At 35.9% G+C, this 16,018-nt stretch overlaps 1 protein-coding gene across 2 annotated transcripts; it reads left to right on the top strand.

The window, feature by feature from the left end:
- The first annotated feature begins 2,041 nt into the window (after positions 1–2,041).
- Positions 2,042–11,377, top strand: LOC142524392 (mediator of RNA polymerase II transcription subunit 25-like). 2 transcript variants are annotated; one of them, XM_075628353.1, is made up of 15 exons: positions 2,042–2,263; positions 3,042–3,072; positions 3,242–3,305; positions 3,900–4,030; positions 4,959–5,162; positions 5,254–5,319; positions 6,702–6,912; positions 7,582–7,655; positions 7,767–8,603; positions 9,422–9,475; positions 9,703–9,731; positions 10,312–10,380; positions 10,472–10,556; positions 10,650–10,736; positions 10,824–11,377. In XM_075628353.1, exons 1-15 carry the CDS (start codon positions 2,166–2,168, stop codon positions 11,193–11,195), a joined length of 2,412 nt encoding a protein of 803 aa, XP_075484468.1. In that variant the 5' UTR covers positions 2,042–2,165; the 3' UTR covers positions 11,196–11,377. The 2 variants fall into 2 exon arrangements, with proteins under 2 accessions (XP_075484468.1, XP_075484469.1); XM_075628354.1 differs by having other exon boundaries at positions 7,878–8,603.
- Positions 11,378–16,018: the final 4,641 nt, after the last annotated feature.

A 16,018-nucleotide genomic window follows, 5' to 3' on the forward strand; every position in this document is an offset into this window, starting at 1 on the left:
ATATTCCAATGATTATGCTAAAACTCGTACGAACTACCATATTTTCATCTCATTTCCCATCACTTCTATTACACTATTTCTACGTACACATCTTACTATCACTATTTAGACACATATTCATTCTCAATACACCATGGACAATATAAATATCATGTTCAATCTCAATATTGATACCTAAATCATCATCTGAAATCTAATGAGCTAAATAACTACGTAATAAACGACATAAAAGCATTATTATCATTTGTACGAGTAACCAGGCATTACAGGGATAGACTATTTTGAAGTATTTGCATCAGTTGCTCAACTAGACAGTGTCTGAAGATCATATCTTTAACAACTTAACATTAATGAGCAATTTATCAAATGGATGTCTAGTCTGCATTTCTCAACGGCATACTTGAGGAAGAAGTATATGTGAATCAACCTAATGGATATGTCAAGAAATGACAAAAAAATATGATGTGTAGGTTGTGAAAGGCTCTATACGGGCTTAATCAAGCCCTTAGAGCTTGGTATGCAAGAATCAACATATATTTCATGCAACAAAACTTTAGCAAATGTCCTTCTGAGCATACATTATATATCAAGGTTGAGAAATACGATAAAATATTAATTTTCTGCTTATATATCGATGATCTTATCTTCATCGGAGGTAGTCAAGAGATAATTGCAAACTTTAGGAAGGCGATGAAAAGAGAGTTTGAGATGACATATATGAGTCTCATGTCTTATTTTCTTGGCATTGAAGTTGCACAATCAGAGAGATGAATATTTATCTCTGAGAAAAAATATGCTAAAGACATTTTAATAAATTCAGAGTGACGGATTGTAAACCATTGCACTCCAATGGAAGAAAGGCTGAAATTGACAAAGGAAATACCAGTAAACTAGTTAATTCAACGAATTATAAGAAATTAACAGGGAGTCTACGTTACTTGACTTCAACCAGTCCAAACATTGTGTATAGTGTGTGAATAATCATAAGTAGGTATATGGAGAATCCGAAGCAATCTCATTTGCAGGCATCAAAGATAATTTTGAGATATATAAAAGGGACTACGGATGATGGAGTACTCTACTCTAAGTCTGATAGTTTCATTTTGTGGGATATAATTATAGTGATTGGGGTGATGACACCAAGCAACAGAAGAGTACTTCTGGCCATGCATTTCAGTTAGGATCCCAATTTTTTGTTGGTCCTCAAAGAAGCAACAAGTAGTTGCCTTGTCGACAACAGGAGCCAAATACATAGCAACAAGTTGTTCTACACAAATAGTTCGGTCGAGACAAATGCTTACCGAGTTTTGTAGATGGCACTTGAAATCTGGTATTACTACAACAGAGATTTAGTGAACAAAGAAGAGATAACACTTGAGTTTTGCAAGACTGAAGAACAAGCTGCTAACATTTTCACAAAATCATTGAAATGCGAGATTTTCTTCACCTGCAAGAAGATGCTTAGTGTGATGAAGTCTAATGAGCTTGATTTGAGGGAGGCTGTTGGATGACAACAAAGAGTCCTGGCTAGTAAAATTAATCTCATGTTTTATTAGTTTCTTAGATATATATGATTATGATTCTTTGGTTAAAATAGAACTCTGGTAAGATTATACATTTATTATTATAAATATTTGGCTAGGCAAGTCATGTAATCGTGCCGAGAACAAGAACAATAAATAAAATAATCACAGAGTTCTCAAGTTTATTTTTACCTAATTTTTTTACAATATATGATAACCTTCCAACATTGTAATATAATTTTTATTTATTTAATATAATAAAATATAAATTTCAGGTATTGATTTTGAATAAAACATTACTCTATAAAATAGATAAAAACAAATAGAATATATTTCTTGTGAGACGGTTTTACGAATTTTTATCAGTGAAAGTGGTCAACCCTATCAATATTCACAATAAAAATAATATTCTTAACCTAAAAAATAATATTTTTTTTATAAATAATCCAAATAAAAAATCCGTGAACACAAAATACTCATCGAAAGAATCTCACACAAATTTTTTTCCAAACAAACGTCGAGCCAATTCATGATATGTTATTATTGCGGAGACTTCGTAGACTTGTACTCGTCGAAAGTAAAGCAGCTAAAGAGGAGAACGAGGAAGATAGAGATTGGATTTTGGCGTAATTCCTCAAATATATGGTGCCGAAACAGCTGATCGTGGCGGTCGAAGGCACGGCCGCCGTCGGACCTTTCTGGCAAACCATCGTCTCCGATTACCTTGAGAAGATCGTCCGGTAATGACACTCCCTGAACTGCGTTTGTGCGCGTGTAGAATTGAAGGGTTTATTTTTCCTCTGGGGATTATGTTTATTGGAGAGGTTGTTTACCCGAATGTAATTGCTTGGTGTGGTGGGGGGAGTGGATTTATTGAATCAACAGTTCAATTGGGTTTCTATTGAAGTAACTTGACTGCATTTTTGAAATTGTTTTCTGATATTTACCAATGTTTGTGTTTCGAATTTATTTGGCTTGTGATGGAGGTTATAAATGAATATTGCCTTCCCTTGGGTTGGTGCGGTGTTTTGTTGTGGAGCGGGAGCGACCTTTCTTACGCTGTGATTTAGCTTACGCACTTAGTTGACGTGTATAGATTACTGAGTGAAACCTCTTTAGAGCGTCTAAATATCATGACTGGTGGCGTTCATGTTTCTCACCTCTCAATTTTTATTTTATATACTTTTTTAGTTTGCAATAAAATCATGACTGTTGTTCCTTTCAAAATTGTTGTTGTATAATGCTAAAAGAGAAATTACAAGATGATGTGTTTCAAATTCTACCTTGTAATGGAGAAGAAAAACAGGTTGCCTCTAAAATGTAGGTGTAGCATAATATGGACGTGTAAAACACTATAAAGGATAGCCATTTCCGTATTACCATACCCACCCCCATTAGAAATCTTGTGATGTGTTTCACCGTCATTGTCTTACTGTAATAACTTAGTCCTGTCAACCTTTGATTATATATTCACTATTCAGTTATTAATAAGTTTTGAGTTTATGATAATTCATGCAGATCTTTTTGTGGAAACGAGACAACAAATCAGGTAGATAAAACTGACATCGCTTGTACCTTAGCTATCTAAATTTTCATATTTTAATTATCAAGGATGAGATTTTTGTGCTACCAGATGAGTATTTATTGATGTTCTTGTGTTTGACTTGCATCACCTGAACCTTTTGATATTGATTTTTTTATTCCATCTTTTTTTTCAGAAGCAATCTACTCTCCATGTTGAGCTCTCCCTAGTTATGTTCAACGCTCATGGATCTTATAGCGGTGTGTGCTTTTATTCTCTCTCTCTGTTTTTGGAGCCTGCGGTGTTTTATTTTCTCACTTTCGGATCAAATGGTACCATTAGAAAAAGTCCTGCATTTCCAAGTAATTTACTGTGAAAGACATCATAGAGGAGAGTTTGAATAGAGTAATAGTTTTTGGCTCTTTTCTCTGTCAGCCAGCCTCTAATCTTTCAACTCTTAAATTTTGTGGTTAAAATTTAAAACGACGTAGTATACCAGTTAAGTTGCATACCTCATTTTTTGCCTAGTACTAATGGAAGTTTTGTATGTTCTCGAGATTTCCCATGCAACTGGTTTAATCTATTGATAAGAGCCTAGAGAAGATTTATGAATAATTTGCTTAAACCCACCTATTATTTTGTGGTGTTACTATAGTATTCTATTAATGCATGATCTGGAGTTGTGTATTTGGGTATAAGGTAGTCAAGACACTAAATCTTGTTTTCTTTAGTTAAAGTTTTATTAAAAAATCGACTTAAGTTAAGAATCTGCATTGTGACTTAATTATTTTGGCTCGCTCTATGTATTATCTATTCTTTTTCTGATCTTTCAATCACTTATTTTATCTTTTCAGCTTTCCTCGTGCAAAGGAGTGGCTGGACGAGAGACATGGATATTTTCTTTCAATGGCTCTTAGCTATACCGTTTGGAGGTGGTGGATTCAATGATGCTGCTATTGCAGAAGGACTTGCAGAAGCTCTAATGGTCTGTGGTGATGTCAATTCTTTTAGTGCACACTTGTATTTACTTCATTTTTATGCATTATTTTATTTCAACTGTATAATTATAGTTGCTACACCAGTGATATTGTTACTTTGGCAATTTATTATTTTCTTGTTTTATCTGAGCTTTGTTAGAGTTTAGAACTTTAGATTAGATTCACTATACTTTAAATAGAGTTTTAACTTTTAATTTGTGAAGATGCACTGATAGTGAACAAATGTTTCTTGAAAAATGAACCTATGAAAGACAATCATCAAACTATTTTCATCCACAGAATCGTGGATTGTGAAGATATAATATGTTGTCTTGTTGGTATCAGATTTATGTCAATTGTTATTTTTGAAATAGAAGTATATAAACTTATAGAAGTTGATAGTAGTATGATAATATGAGAAGCATAGTTGGTTAAAACGCACAAGCCGTTGGATGCAATTCACTTTTGGGAGTCTTAAAGGCTGAAGGAGCACTTTTAAACCATCTCTTACACTAATAAACGTATGGGTTATGGATTTAAGGTGAAATGAAATGTCGTTATAATCTTTATTTGCTTGTAAATTGATAAATTTTTGTTATCCATGGTTGCTCACTGGTTTCAAGTTATATTGGATAGCAGACTTCATAGATCTAACATCAAATATGTTTGGCCTTGGCAACTAAATCATTTGTATAATGCATTTGAGACGGATTTTTATAATGCATTTGAGATGGATAGAAGCTTATTTGTCAAGTGTCCTTTGTTGAAATGGCCACTAAACTTGTTTATCAATTTATTTTAATCAAATGAATCCGTATCACGCTGGTAACTTGAAATTGTTACAAAAGTTTCTTTTTTTTTTCTATTTGAATGATTGACAAAACTTTCAATGTTTCATAAACTTGTTTTGTAAGCATTGTTTTGCTTTTTAAGTAGATGTTCTCTTCCCCAAGTGGAAGCCAAAATCAAAATATGGATGGACAAAGACATTGTATTCTCGTTGCTGCAAGCAATCCTTGCCCATTGCCCACACCAGTATATCGACCACAGCTGCAGAATGTTGAGCAGAACGATGGATCTGAAAAGCAACCAGATAGTCATCTATCTGACGCAGAGACATTGGCAAAATCATTTGCTCAGGTACTGGTAAAAGTACCTTCTGCCCATGCCATCTGATCTCAAAATCCATTCTACATCACCAAGTAGCTTAAAAATATATTTTTGTTTACAGGGTTCCATTTCTTTGTCCGTCGTTTGTCCAAAACAGCTCCCCAAACTTAGGGCGATTTATAATGCGGTAATGATGTGTGCTTACACGTAACTCATTCTTTAATTCTTGTTGAAATTATTGATATTTATTGCTACATGCTAGTCTTGCCTATGCTTTTCTCATTTGAAGTCTTACTATAAGTTGGTATCTGTTTCAGCATTTATGAGTTCTCATCTGGCCTTATTAACGAGTTTTTAATCTCTTGATTCTACTGGCTAACAGATCTTCTCATTTGATTGACGACTGCTAGGATTTATAGTGATGCATTACTATATCATTCCTAAAATGCCATTCCTATGTTATAGATTAAGATTACTTTCAACTGGTTTCTTGGGATCAGATATTCCTTCACCAAAACCATTTAGCTATGCCAGAATCCCAGATACTTTAGAACCAACTGGACTTAGGGAGTTTATTAATTGACCTACTTCCATATAACATTCAAATTACTGTCAAGAGTCTGCTTGTGTACCAAACACTGCACTTTGGATGATTTGGACATCTACATGGATGGAAAATAATTTGAAGACCTTCAGCCCATTTGACTCATTAGGATATGATTCATAAATACTCTTCGAGTTAATACATAACTTCTGATGGTCTCTCGAAAATAAATAGAAAATAAGATAAAATGTTTAAGTTTAATCAAAACTCTAACATGAAAGCAAACGAATATTGCACAATTGAAATGTGGGTCTCACACATTCAGAAGCATGATTAGTTATGGTAGTTTCCCCACATTTTATATATTTTTAACTAGGGTTTCCGTATTCTACTTTTCAAATCCCACAATTCTGAATCTTCTACCGAAGAGATGGAAAATATGGTCAATTGAAAACTCTTTTGAGTTTCTGTGACAGATGGGCATTTTGCATACTAAATTTTTTTGGAATTTTTTCCTTTAAATCTAGACCTCTCATTAGGTGAATATATAACTGGGTATTTCCTTTCTGTAAAAGCCATGACGGAAACACAAAAATGTTTCTTGTAGCTTCTGTCCTGGAAAATCCTTCTTGAAACCTCTTGAATACAACCCAATTTATTGTTCACTTTCAGTTGGTTCAGAAAATCGATTCAGATAAGTGAGAAATGTATGTTTCCCTTAAGTGGGTCAGCGTAATAAAATCCATGCCTGACGTTAACTGTGGATTCTTTTGTTTACATCTGATATCTGGTATTAGGCTTGACTGTCAAATTTCACCAGCATGAATTTATCTGCATTTTCTTTTCCATCTATATTGGCCGTTATCACTATTTCTGTGGTCCTAATAAATTTTGATCTAAGATGAATTTCGCAGACAAAAGATCAAATATGTCTGAAAAACTATTCTCTTCTCTTAATCTATTTATCTTTCTTTTGAAAAGGTAGATCTTCACAACACTGACATTATCAATAATGTATTGATTAGGGAAAACGTAATCCACGAGCTGCAGATCCTCTGATAGACAATGTCAAGAATCCTCATTTCCTTGTCCTCATCTCAGAAAATTTTGTGGAGGCCCGTTCTGCTTTAAGTCGGCCAGGAATGACCAATTTGCCATCCAATCAAAGCCCTGTAAAGATGGATGCAGCTCCTGTTCCATCTATTTCTGCTACACCTCCTGTTTCTGTTCCATCAGGTGATTTTTGAAACCAGAATTTTATTCCAGTTTTATCTTCCTCATTGCAGTGGTCTGTCTATATTTGAATGTACTGAACGAACATGTGAGTTGCTATGTTATTTACTTTTATATCTTTACTTGAAAAATGAAACTAGAATATTTTTACGTCAGCTGATTTAGTGCGTTAGCTGTTGTGCAAATATTGTTGTGTGCCTTTAGGAATGATCATTTTCCCAAGGCTATGGATAATAATCTTTATTCGTAGTTTTTTGAGTGGCGAGTGCTACAGCTTGTGTCCTTAAAAATGATTGGAAGTTGATCAAATGTCAGATAGATCTGTAATGTGCTGCATTAATATGACATTGATTGTGAATGATGCAAGATTAAGTTTCTAGAAAATTATTTTTTTAACCTGACCATTGATATTCATGTGGGATCAGGGTATGCTCCTTTTCATTTGGCAAATAACAGTAACATCCACGGGAGTGTGTGTGTTGGATTTTTTTTTTTAGTGTGTGTGGGAGGTTGGGTTTTTTTTTGTGTGTGGGGGGGGTGGGGGGGGGGGGGGGGGGCGTCCCTTGTAATTGTGTTGATTCATCACTCTTTGTCTTGTGCAATTGTGTCGATTTAATGCTGCTAGAATTGAGATGTAAGATTAATACGGATTGTGTGCCTTTTTCTCTTCAGCAAACGGATCTGTAATGGGTCGACAAACAGTGGCTGTTGGAGGTATGCCCATGCCCCCTGCAACAATAAAAGTGGTAAAGTTCATATAAAGTTTCTGAACTCCTCTGTTGGGAAAATATGTTGGTTCCTTTCTGTTTAATATTTCTGCTTGTCTTTGGTACTATAATCCTGTCAACTTTGTTCAGGAGCCCATCACTGCGACTTCTGTGGCTTCTGTGCCTTCTGTGACGACACCTCCATTTCCACATATGCCATCTGTTCCTCGAGCTGCTTCTCAAGCTGTTCCTTCCTTGCAGACATCTTCACCTCCGTCGACATCTCAGGAAATGATTCCAAATAATGAAATTGTACCAGATATGAAGCCTCTCATAAATAACATGACACCCTCATTACGTCCAGTTGGCGGTGCGGCAGCAAATGTGAGAATTTTGAATCATGTCGCTCAAGCACGTCAGGCCCTTGCTGGAGGTACTTCTATTGGACTTCCTTCTATTGGGGGTACACCTATGATCTCGAACACGGTGTCCAGTGGAATGAATTCAATCCCTCCTGCCCAAAACGTGATATCCACTGGCACTTCAAGTGTCACATCAATATCTGTGTCAGTACCAATGGCAGGGACTGTCCAAGTTGCACAAAATTCTGCTTCTGCGTCATTTACTTCCACTGCTTCTAATATGCCTGTAAATTCGAGTATTGGGATGTCTCAACCGTTGAGTAATCTTCAAAGTCTTAGCATGGGGCAAACAATCCCTGGCATGAGCCAAGGAAATCTTCCTGTTACTCAAATGGTACAAACAGGGATGAGTATGAGTCAGAACGTTATGAACAGCAATGGTGCATCTGGTATGCCTTCTGGAACTGGTGCCATGATTCCTAACTCCGGAATAGGTCAACAAATGCAGCCAGGAATGCAGCCTGTTGGTGTAAATGGAAACAGCACTGTGACAAATATGCCATTGAATCAGCAGACAGCAAGTGCAATGCAGTCAGCTCAATCAAAATATGTCAAAGTCTGGGAGGTAAGTATGAGAATGGAAACTTTTATGATGTTCCCGGTATTTTTATTATGACCTGAATTAACATTACTGTGCTCAACTTGCTCGGTTCTAACATCTGGTTCTATGGTAGACCTGTGTGAAAAAGTTCTTTCAAACTTGTGGTGACTTAACTACTCTTTCTTAATTTAATGGATGCAATGTACTGCACCCCCCAAATCGAGCACCCCTGCACAATCACATATAGAAAAAAATAATCTTCATCTGGGTATAGTTGGAGATTTTTTATGGATCTATGAAGTTTGTCTGCTGTAAACTGCATAGTCATAACTATCAGCTCATTACTGAGTAACAGAAACAGGAAAGAAGTGAGAATTGGTGATTAGGTAAATTTAGTTTTAGTGTCACCATTTATTTTCATCGTGATTATTTGAAACGAGAAGTGCTTCACAAAATTTGGTTTCTTACTCATGTAGCAATTTTAATCAAGTTGGAGGCACATAATTGTTTGGCCATACAGTTTAAATTAATACACAAAAATGGCAGTTTTGGTTCCACTGCCCACTACTTTGATGCATGCATCAAACTTGAATAGTTATCCGCTAATGATTGCATATGATTCTATGTGAGCAAAAACAAAGATCACGGTGAAACAGATGTTAGGTTGAGGAACTCATTGAATTGCAACAGGTCAAAAGATCTTACCTAGAATTTTTTCACGAACAAACGAAGGATGCACAAATAACGAAACTATTGTAAATGCTAAGATGCGAATAGCTGTGAGTTCCTAGCATTTTTGAACAGATTAGCAGATTCTTAAGTGTTTATGTTGATGGATCCAGGGAAACTTATCGGGACAGAGGCAAGGTCAACCTGTTTTCATCACCAAATTGGAGGTATGCTTTTCTCAAGTGTAAAATAGCAGTCCTATTATGAATGATGTCATGCTAAATTTTAGAAGATAAATTTTTAGGAGGGTAGATCTTGCTTCAGAATGCCCCTCCAATATCCATATTGTCGAATCATATGGGATATTGTGTATGCTATTCTCTGGTATTTAGCTTCTTCTGTTTTAGAATCCTCAACTTACTTCCATTACTAACATCCTGGTTCCTTGTGCCAGGGATACAGGAGTGCCTCAGCTTCTGAGACGTAAGACTACTTTTCTCTGATGTTTTTATTTGTTGACATCTTTCACACATTTTCATTGTGGTTCTGAAGGTTTACTAGATTGTGACAATCTATTGTGATGGTGATTAAATTGATAAAAGCTGCACATTTGATATATTCTTTTATGAATTTGGTTTTAGAAGGTGGATTTTTAATCAGATATACCATCTAAGTAATGAGTCCTTGAAATAATTAGTGAGAGGAATCTTTGAAGAACCGATTTTGTTACATTCCATCGAAATTTATTTGGCAGTCTTTCAAGATCAAATTGTAGTGTTCCATCACATCTACCCGTTTATGATTGGCTGTTCATTTATCTGTCAACACAACCACCGTTTATACAGAAATAAGAAAAAAAAAAGAAAAAGAGAAACAGGTAATCCCGTCCTGCGGCGTTTAAAAACCTTACTTGTAGGGCATGATCGGAAAATATGTCCCGGTTAGGCTTTCAATTTTGGGAACACCCTTAAAATATTTCCACCGTGTGACATTTTGGCATATTACCTATACACTAGACGTGGCTCGATTTGACTTCTGTTGAAATTTTGGGCCATTCTTTCAGGCTTGCTGCGAATTGGCCGGTAACAATGCAGATAGTTCGCCTGATATCGCAGGATCACATGAATAACAAGTAATTTCCTTAGTGGATTAGTACCTAATGTGCACATTATGAATAAATTGACAATCCGTGGTTGTGTTGATTTCTTTCAACATTATGCCAGGCAATATGTTGGAAAGGCTGATTTTCTAGTTTTCCGGGCAATGAATCAGCATGGGTTTCTAGGACAGCTTCAAGAGAAGAAGCTTGTAAGTGTTGTCCATACCGACCACATCTTCCATTCAGCACCGTCTATAATACTCATGAAGATAATTTCACTTTGTTATTGCAAAATTATGCAGTGTGCAGTAATACAGCTACCGTCCCAGACATTACTGCTATCTGTATCTGACAAAGCGTACCGCCTGATTGGAATGCTTTTCCCTGGGGTAACATAGCCTTATCATAACATCAGTATTCCAACATATGATACCAATCTTTTAGACTTGTACCTTTTAATCATGTTTTTTTACCAGGATATGGTTGTATTTAAGCCACAACCGCCGAATCAGCAGCAACTACAGGCACAACAGCTGCAGCAGCAACAGCCACATCCTCTTGTGCAGCAGCAGCAGCCACAGCCACAGTTGCAGCAGCATCCCCAACCGCAGCAGCTTACACAGATGCAGCAGCAACCACATGGGCAGCTTCAGCAACCGCCACCCCTTATGCAGCTGCAGCCACAACAGCAGCAAATCCCGCAACTACAACAGCAGCCTCAACAGATGGTGGGGGCGGGAATGAATCAAGGTTATATTCAAGGGGCGGGACGGCCGCATTTATTGTCTCAGGGACTAGTTTCAGCACAAGGAGCAACAAATCTGCCGGGGGGAGCTTTTATGAGCTAATGTAATTGATCCAGTTCATCTTTTGTAAATTTGTAGTCAGCTAATGTTCTCTGGGGGTTGGGACGATATTGGATTTATTGTGCTGCTGTCACTCATACTTAGTTATTGTATATTGTATTAATAATCTTTTCTTGATATTGTTTGCTTATTTTTAGGAGTTGAACTCCAAGAAAGGTTTTTTTTTTTCTAATTTGGGTCTGCGAAATGAGATGATGATTCCGTAATCTGTATTTTTGAAAATTTTATTTTCACGTCGTGTATGACTACTTGACAAGTACTTTGATCTCTACCAAAAATGTTAAATTATTATCTCTCTCTCACTTCCTTTAAATGCCATATTTATTACAGTATGTGATCAAATCTCGTAATTATATAATTTAATTTATTGAACATTTAATTTTTTTTGTAAACCTCTGCATGATTTCCTGTAGACACGATGATTTTTCGGCTGACATGATGAAGATAAATAAAATTTATTTTTTCTAAAAAGTAGGGCATTCGAACACTTGGAACATACATCGAATACTATTTTAAATGGATTCGTTTTATTTATTTATTTTGCTTCTGAAAATCATATGTTTCTGTTTAAAATTTAGGATAACGTATGAATCTTCTCTCTTCGTATGGGATAATTTTTATTAAAGAAAACATTAGTCATAAACAAAACATGAATAATACGTCTAATTTTTCAAATGTTTGACCAACAACCTAAGATCACAAGCACCTTCAACTCCTCATATCAATTACAAGAACAAAACACAATTCCACAGACACAAAAGCAAACCTAATCAAAACAATCAGTACAACTCTTTGCAAAATTTAATCATCCTCACTTGTAACTTGAAATGTGCCTTACTTTTAACTTTAAGATATTACAATTTTTTTATATACATTTTTCTCCAACATCAAAATCATCTAACATAAAAAATAATATTTAAAACCTCAAATGCATAAAGATCCATAAATCGTCAACCACAAAATTGTAAGTCAATTTTAAAATAATCCAAAAACTAAACTTCAAAATAAAGCATAAAATATTTAATAAATTAATCCTCAAAATGTTTACCGATAAACTTTAAATACTAAGCTAATGCGAAAAATACATTTTCCTCGGGTGTATAATATCGGACTCGATCCACTCAAACGTCAGTGCCTCCCTCAAAATCATTCTCGCTTGCAACCATTCAAATCTAGTGAGTCTAAGACTCAGCACGTTCTAATCATACGTAACAAATAATACATATACAGACACATGCATTTAAAAATCATACTTTTATTTAAAATAACATGTCATAAAACTTGTAAGAGTAAATAAATCATAAATTATTAACTGTAAAGCCTTTCATCATCGTATATTATTTTTGGGTGAAGTTTGATACTTGAAATTAACTATTATATATCATATCATCATATGGTCGACTGATCAGTCTAGCTACACCAAGTATTTGGGGAAGAGGTGTCAGCAACTTTCGTCACTAGGCCGTGGTCAAATATGAAAATACGATCGTCGGGCTCTCTCTCGGGCCTTCTCCCATAAATGAGCTCCCTCTGGGCCTTTTCCCTCACAATATCCCCAATCATATCCTTTATCTCACAGTCAATTCACATCCTTCAAAATGTTTTTTCTTTCATTTTATTTATAAAATATTGTATCCTTCAAAAATCGTAAAATAACATTTTTCGGTAAAATCGTTTAGCCTTAGCATATATCGTAAAATATCATATTTTCATCATCAACATTTTAAAATATCATTTAGCATGTATTATGATTCTTCGGGATGTTGTCAGACCTTTCGAACTACCCCAGACGTAAAACGACCGTTTTACCCTTGGACCCCGACCTTACCAATTTTGACTTTTTCTTACTTTTACTGACCCTAATCTATCTCGAATCATCATATAAGCTTAAATTTGACTTCTAATATTTTTCTTAGACGTAAACCCGAACCTTTCGATTTAATGACTTAATAGCTAAACCGTGAAGCGTTTCGATCGTTGGCGCGGGTTACGAAAAAGAACGAACGGGCGACAAACAACCTTAGATTTTTTCCTTGAGGTTTTCGACCAAATGAAATTTTAGAACCCTAGGATTTTGATTTTATAATTTAGTTTTTTAGGTGATTTAAGAGTTTAGAGTTTTTAGGACTGTTGTTTTGAAAGAAATTAGGCCCTTTAATCCTAGGTACATTAGGCTCATTAAGGCCCAATTAAATATAAAATAAAATTTTACAAAAATCGTTTTCAAAAACAATAATTTTCGGGTCCATAAAAGTCATTTGTTTGACTAAAACCGGTTTTCCGGATAAAATAAGGTTCGACTCGTCAAATAATTTAGACTCCAGTATTTTCTAAAAATTTTAATCCTATTTAATTATATTATTGAGCCTTATAAACATTTATCGAAAAAAATTCATCTTGGTCGTCCTGGTCTTTTTTCCCAGCCTATTATTGAATGTCTGAACGAAATTCTTATTTCCATGAAATCATGCTATTTAAAAATTTAATCATATAAAATATATCATTTAAGCATTTTAATTCAATTAAATAAAATAAATAAGCAATTTAAATAATATGCATGCAATGCTGTAACGTACCGTACTTTTAACTACTTAAAATTTGCGGAAGAATTAAAAATTTTCTTAAAATAAATCGTGAATCTTCAAAATTCGATAAAACAAACTGTTCATCCCAAAGTAGTTGCACAAAAGATCTCAAAGTAAAGTTTGCCAAAAGTATTCGTTTAAAATCTTATAACCAGTAACATAAATCAGAGTATTTTTGAACATTCATAAAAACTTAAAACATGGCGGTCCTCGGGTTTAGCCTCCCGCTCAATCCAAGCCAGCTCACTGGTCCTCACCCCTCGTCTCCTCAAATGCATCCTCACCTGCATCGATCAAGTCTAGTGAGTCTAAAGACTCAACACGTATAAACTGGAAGTAACGAGTACTATGTAATAAAATCACATGCAACTTCAAAATAGAACGTACATACTTGAACTTGAACGTGCAAATAAAAGCTTGAACTCACATACATACATAGACGTGCCATAACATGAAATTTTTCTTAAACGTGCTTGCATACTTGTACATACATGAACATACATAAACTTCATTACTTTGCGCAGAGACATGTTTCAAAGCAAGTGACCCATACATAATACGCCTGATCAGACTAAACCACAGTACTGGGCTGACATGGAAAATCCACTGCCACATACATGAGATCCCCGTTCATGCTTTAACGGGTGGATTGGTCCCTGGTCATGCTTTACCGCTTTCCAATCCTGATCTAAACCCGTTCATGCTTTAACGGGGTGGAGAGGTCCTCGGTCACGTTCACCGACTTCCAAACCCATTCATAAATTGGTCACATGACATTTTGCATACCTAAAAAATAGAACATTTTCTCATTTGCACGTCGAACATACTTACTTGGCGTTGAGGGATTCGTTGGATCTCGCTTGGGGCCACTGCTGCACATACTAACATGAGTTTAAATACTTAATTTGCGTAACTTAGACTTAGGTACTCAAGCTCACCACCGAAGTGAATAAGTAGCTTATGAAATTCAAGTTCCCTCGGGACTTGACCTCTTTTAATCATCGTACTAACCATTATCTTGAACCCCAAAACAAAACCTGATGTGAAGTCTAATTTTTTTTTTCCCAAAATGTGATGTACACGGACCCCGTGTCCAGGTTCGGCTCCGTGTCTGTGTAGGTACTATAAAATGTGTCGTGCAGAAAAGGGAAGGCACGGACCCCGTGCCTAGGTCCGTGTAGATACTGTAAAAATACACCGAAAAGGAGGAAGGGCACGGATCCCGTGCCAGGGTCCTTGTGGGGGTCCGTGTAGGCTCGCAAATCTGACAATACGAAGGAAACAAAGGCACGGACCCCGTGCTAAGGTCCGTGTACGCTCGGTGAAAGTAAACCAACGAGAAATCATATACTCAAGGCTTATTTCTCCTAACTCTATCATCCCGATCATAAATCGACACCTCGAGACCCGGTCCTAGGATACCATAATAATGACTCAAGCCTATACAATTGTCCCAAAACAACCACGCATGACAAGTAACCCAATAAACCCGTGAACGCGACTTTTGACAACAAAACGAATTTTACGACTACTCATTCAACAAAGTGCCTAATGACACGGAACGAAACACCCACAATCATCCCAACATCAATCTCAATATACCTAAATGCAGCAACGATCACTCGTTGATCCCCAACGAAGCCTGCAACTTAAAAACATCAAGAATGCATCAATAACAAAATTTTCAGGAAACGCAATTTGAGCAGTCCCACGAAAAACATCATAACTCTCTCAATTTTCATCCAAATATTTTTAATTTTATATCAAATCGAAGGTATCAAAATGTTCTACGTTTCATACGTTAAAAGTTTTCCTAGAAAAACGACCGAAAAATCGCAGTATTTAAAAGAACAGCAAAAACGAGATTTTCAGATCCAGAAACGTTTAAAATGCGATCTAAACAAATTCTGCTCAAACTTTACTCATCACACATATTTTTACGCATAAAAATAACGCAACACATACTATGACATGATCGACGCAGGAAAAATAGAATATACGTGCCTTTTGATATTTAACGTTACCGAAACGACGACTCCGACGTGAGAAGGAAGCGAGAGACGATCCGGGACGAACATGGTGCGATTTCTTGCAATAAAAATTCACCGAAAACTCGCTGGAAATCCAAAGGAAGGGGCGGCTGCTCTATGGTGGAGGAACCCTAGGTTTTCTCTCTCAAACTCTGAAAATAAAATGTGTAGGTGTGTGTTGTGTGTAAAA

Source organism: Primulina tabacum, chromosome 14, assembly GCF_025594145.1.
Source record: "Primulina tabacum isolate GXHZ01 chromosome 14, ASM2559414v2, whole genome shotgun sequence".
NCBI classification, from domain to species: Eukaryota; Viridiplantae; Streptophyta; class Magnoliopsida; order Lamiales; family Gesneriaceae; genus Primulina; species Primulina tabacum.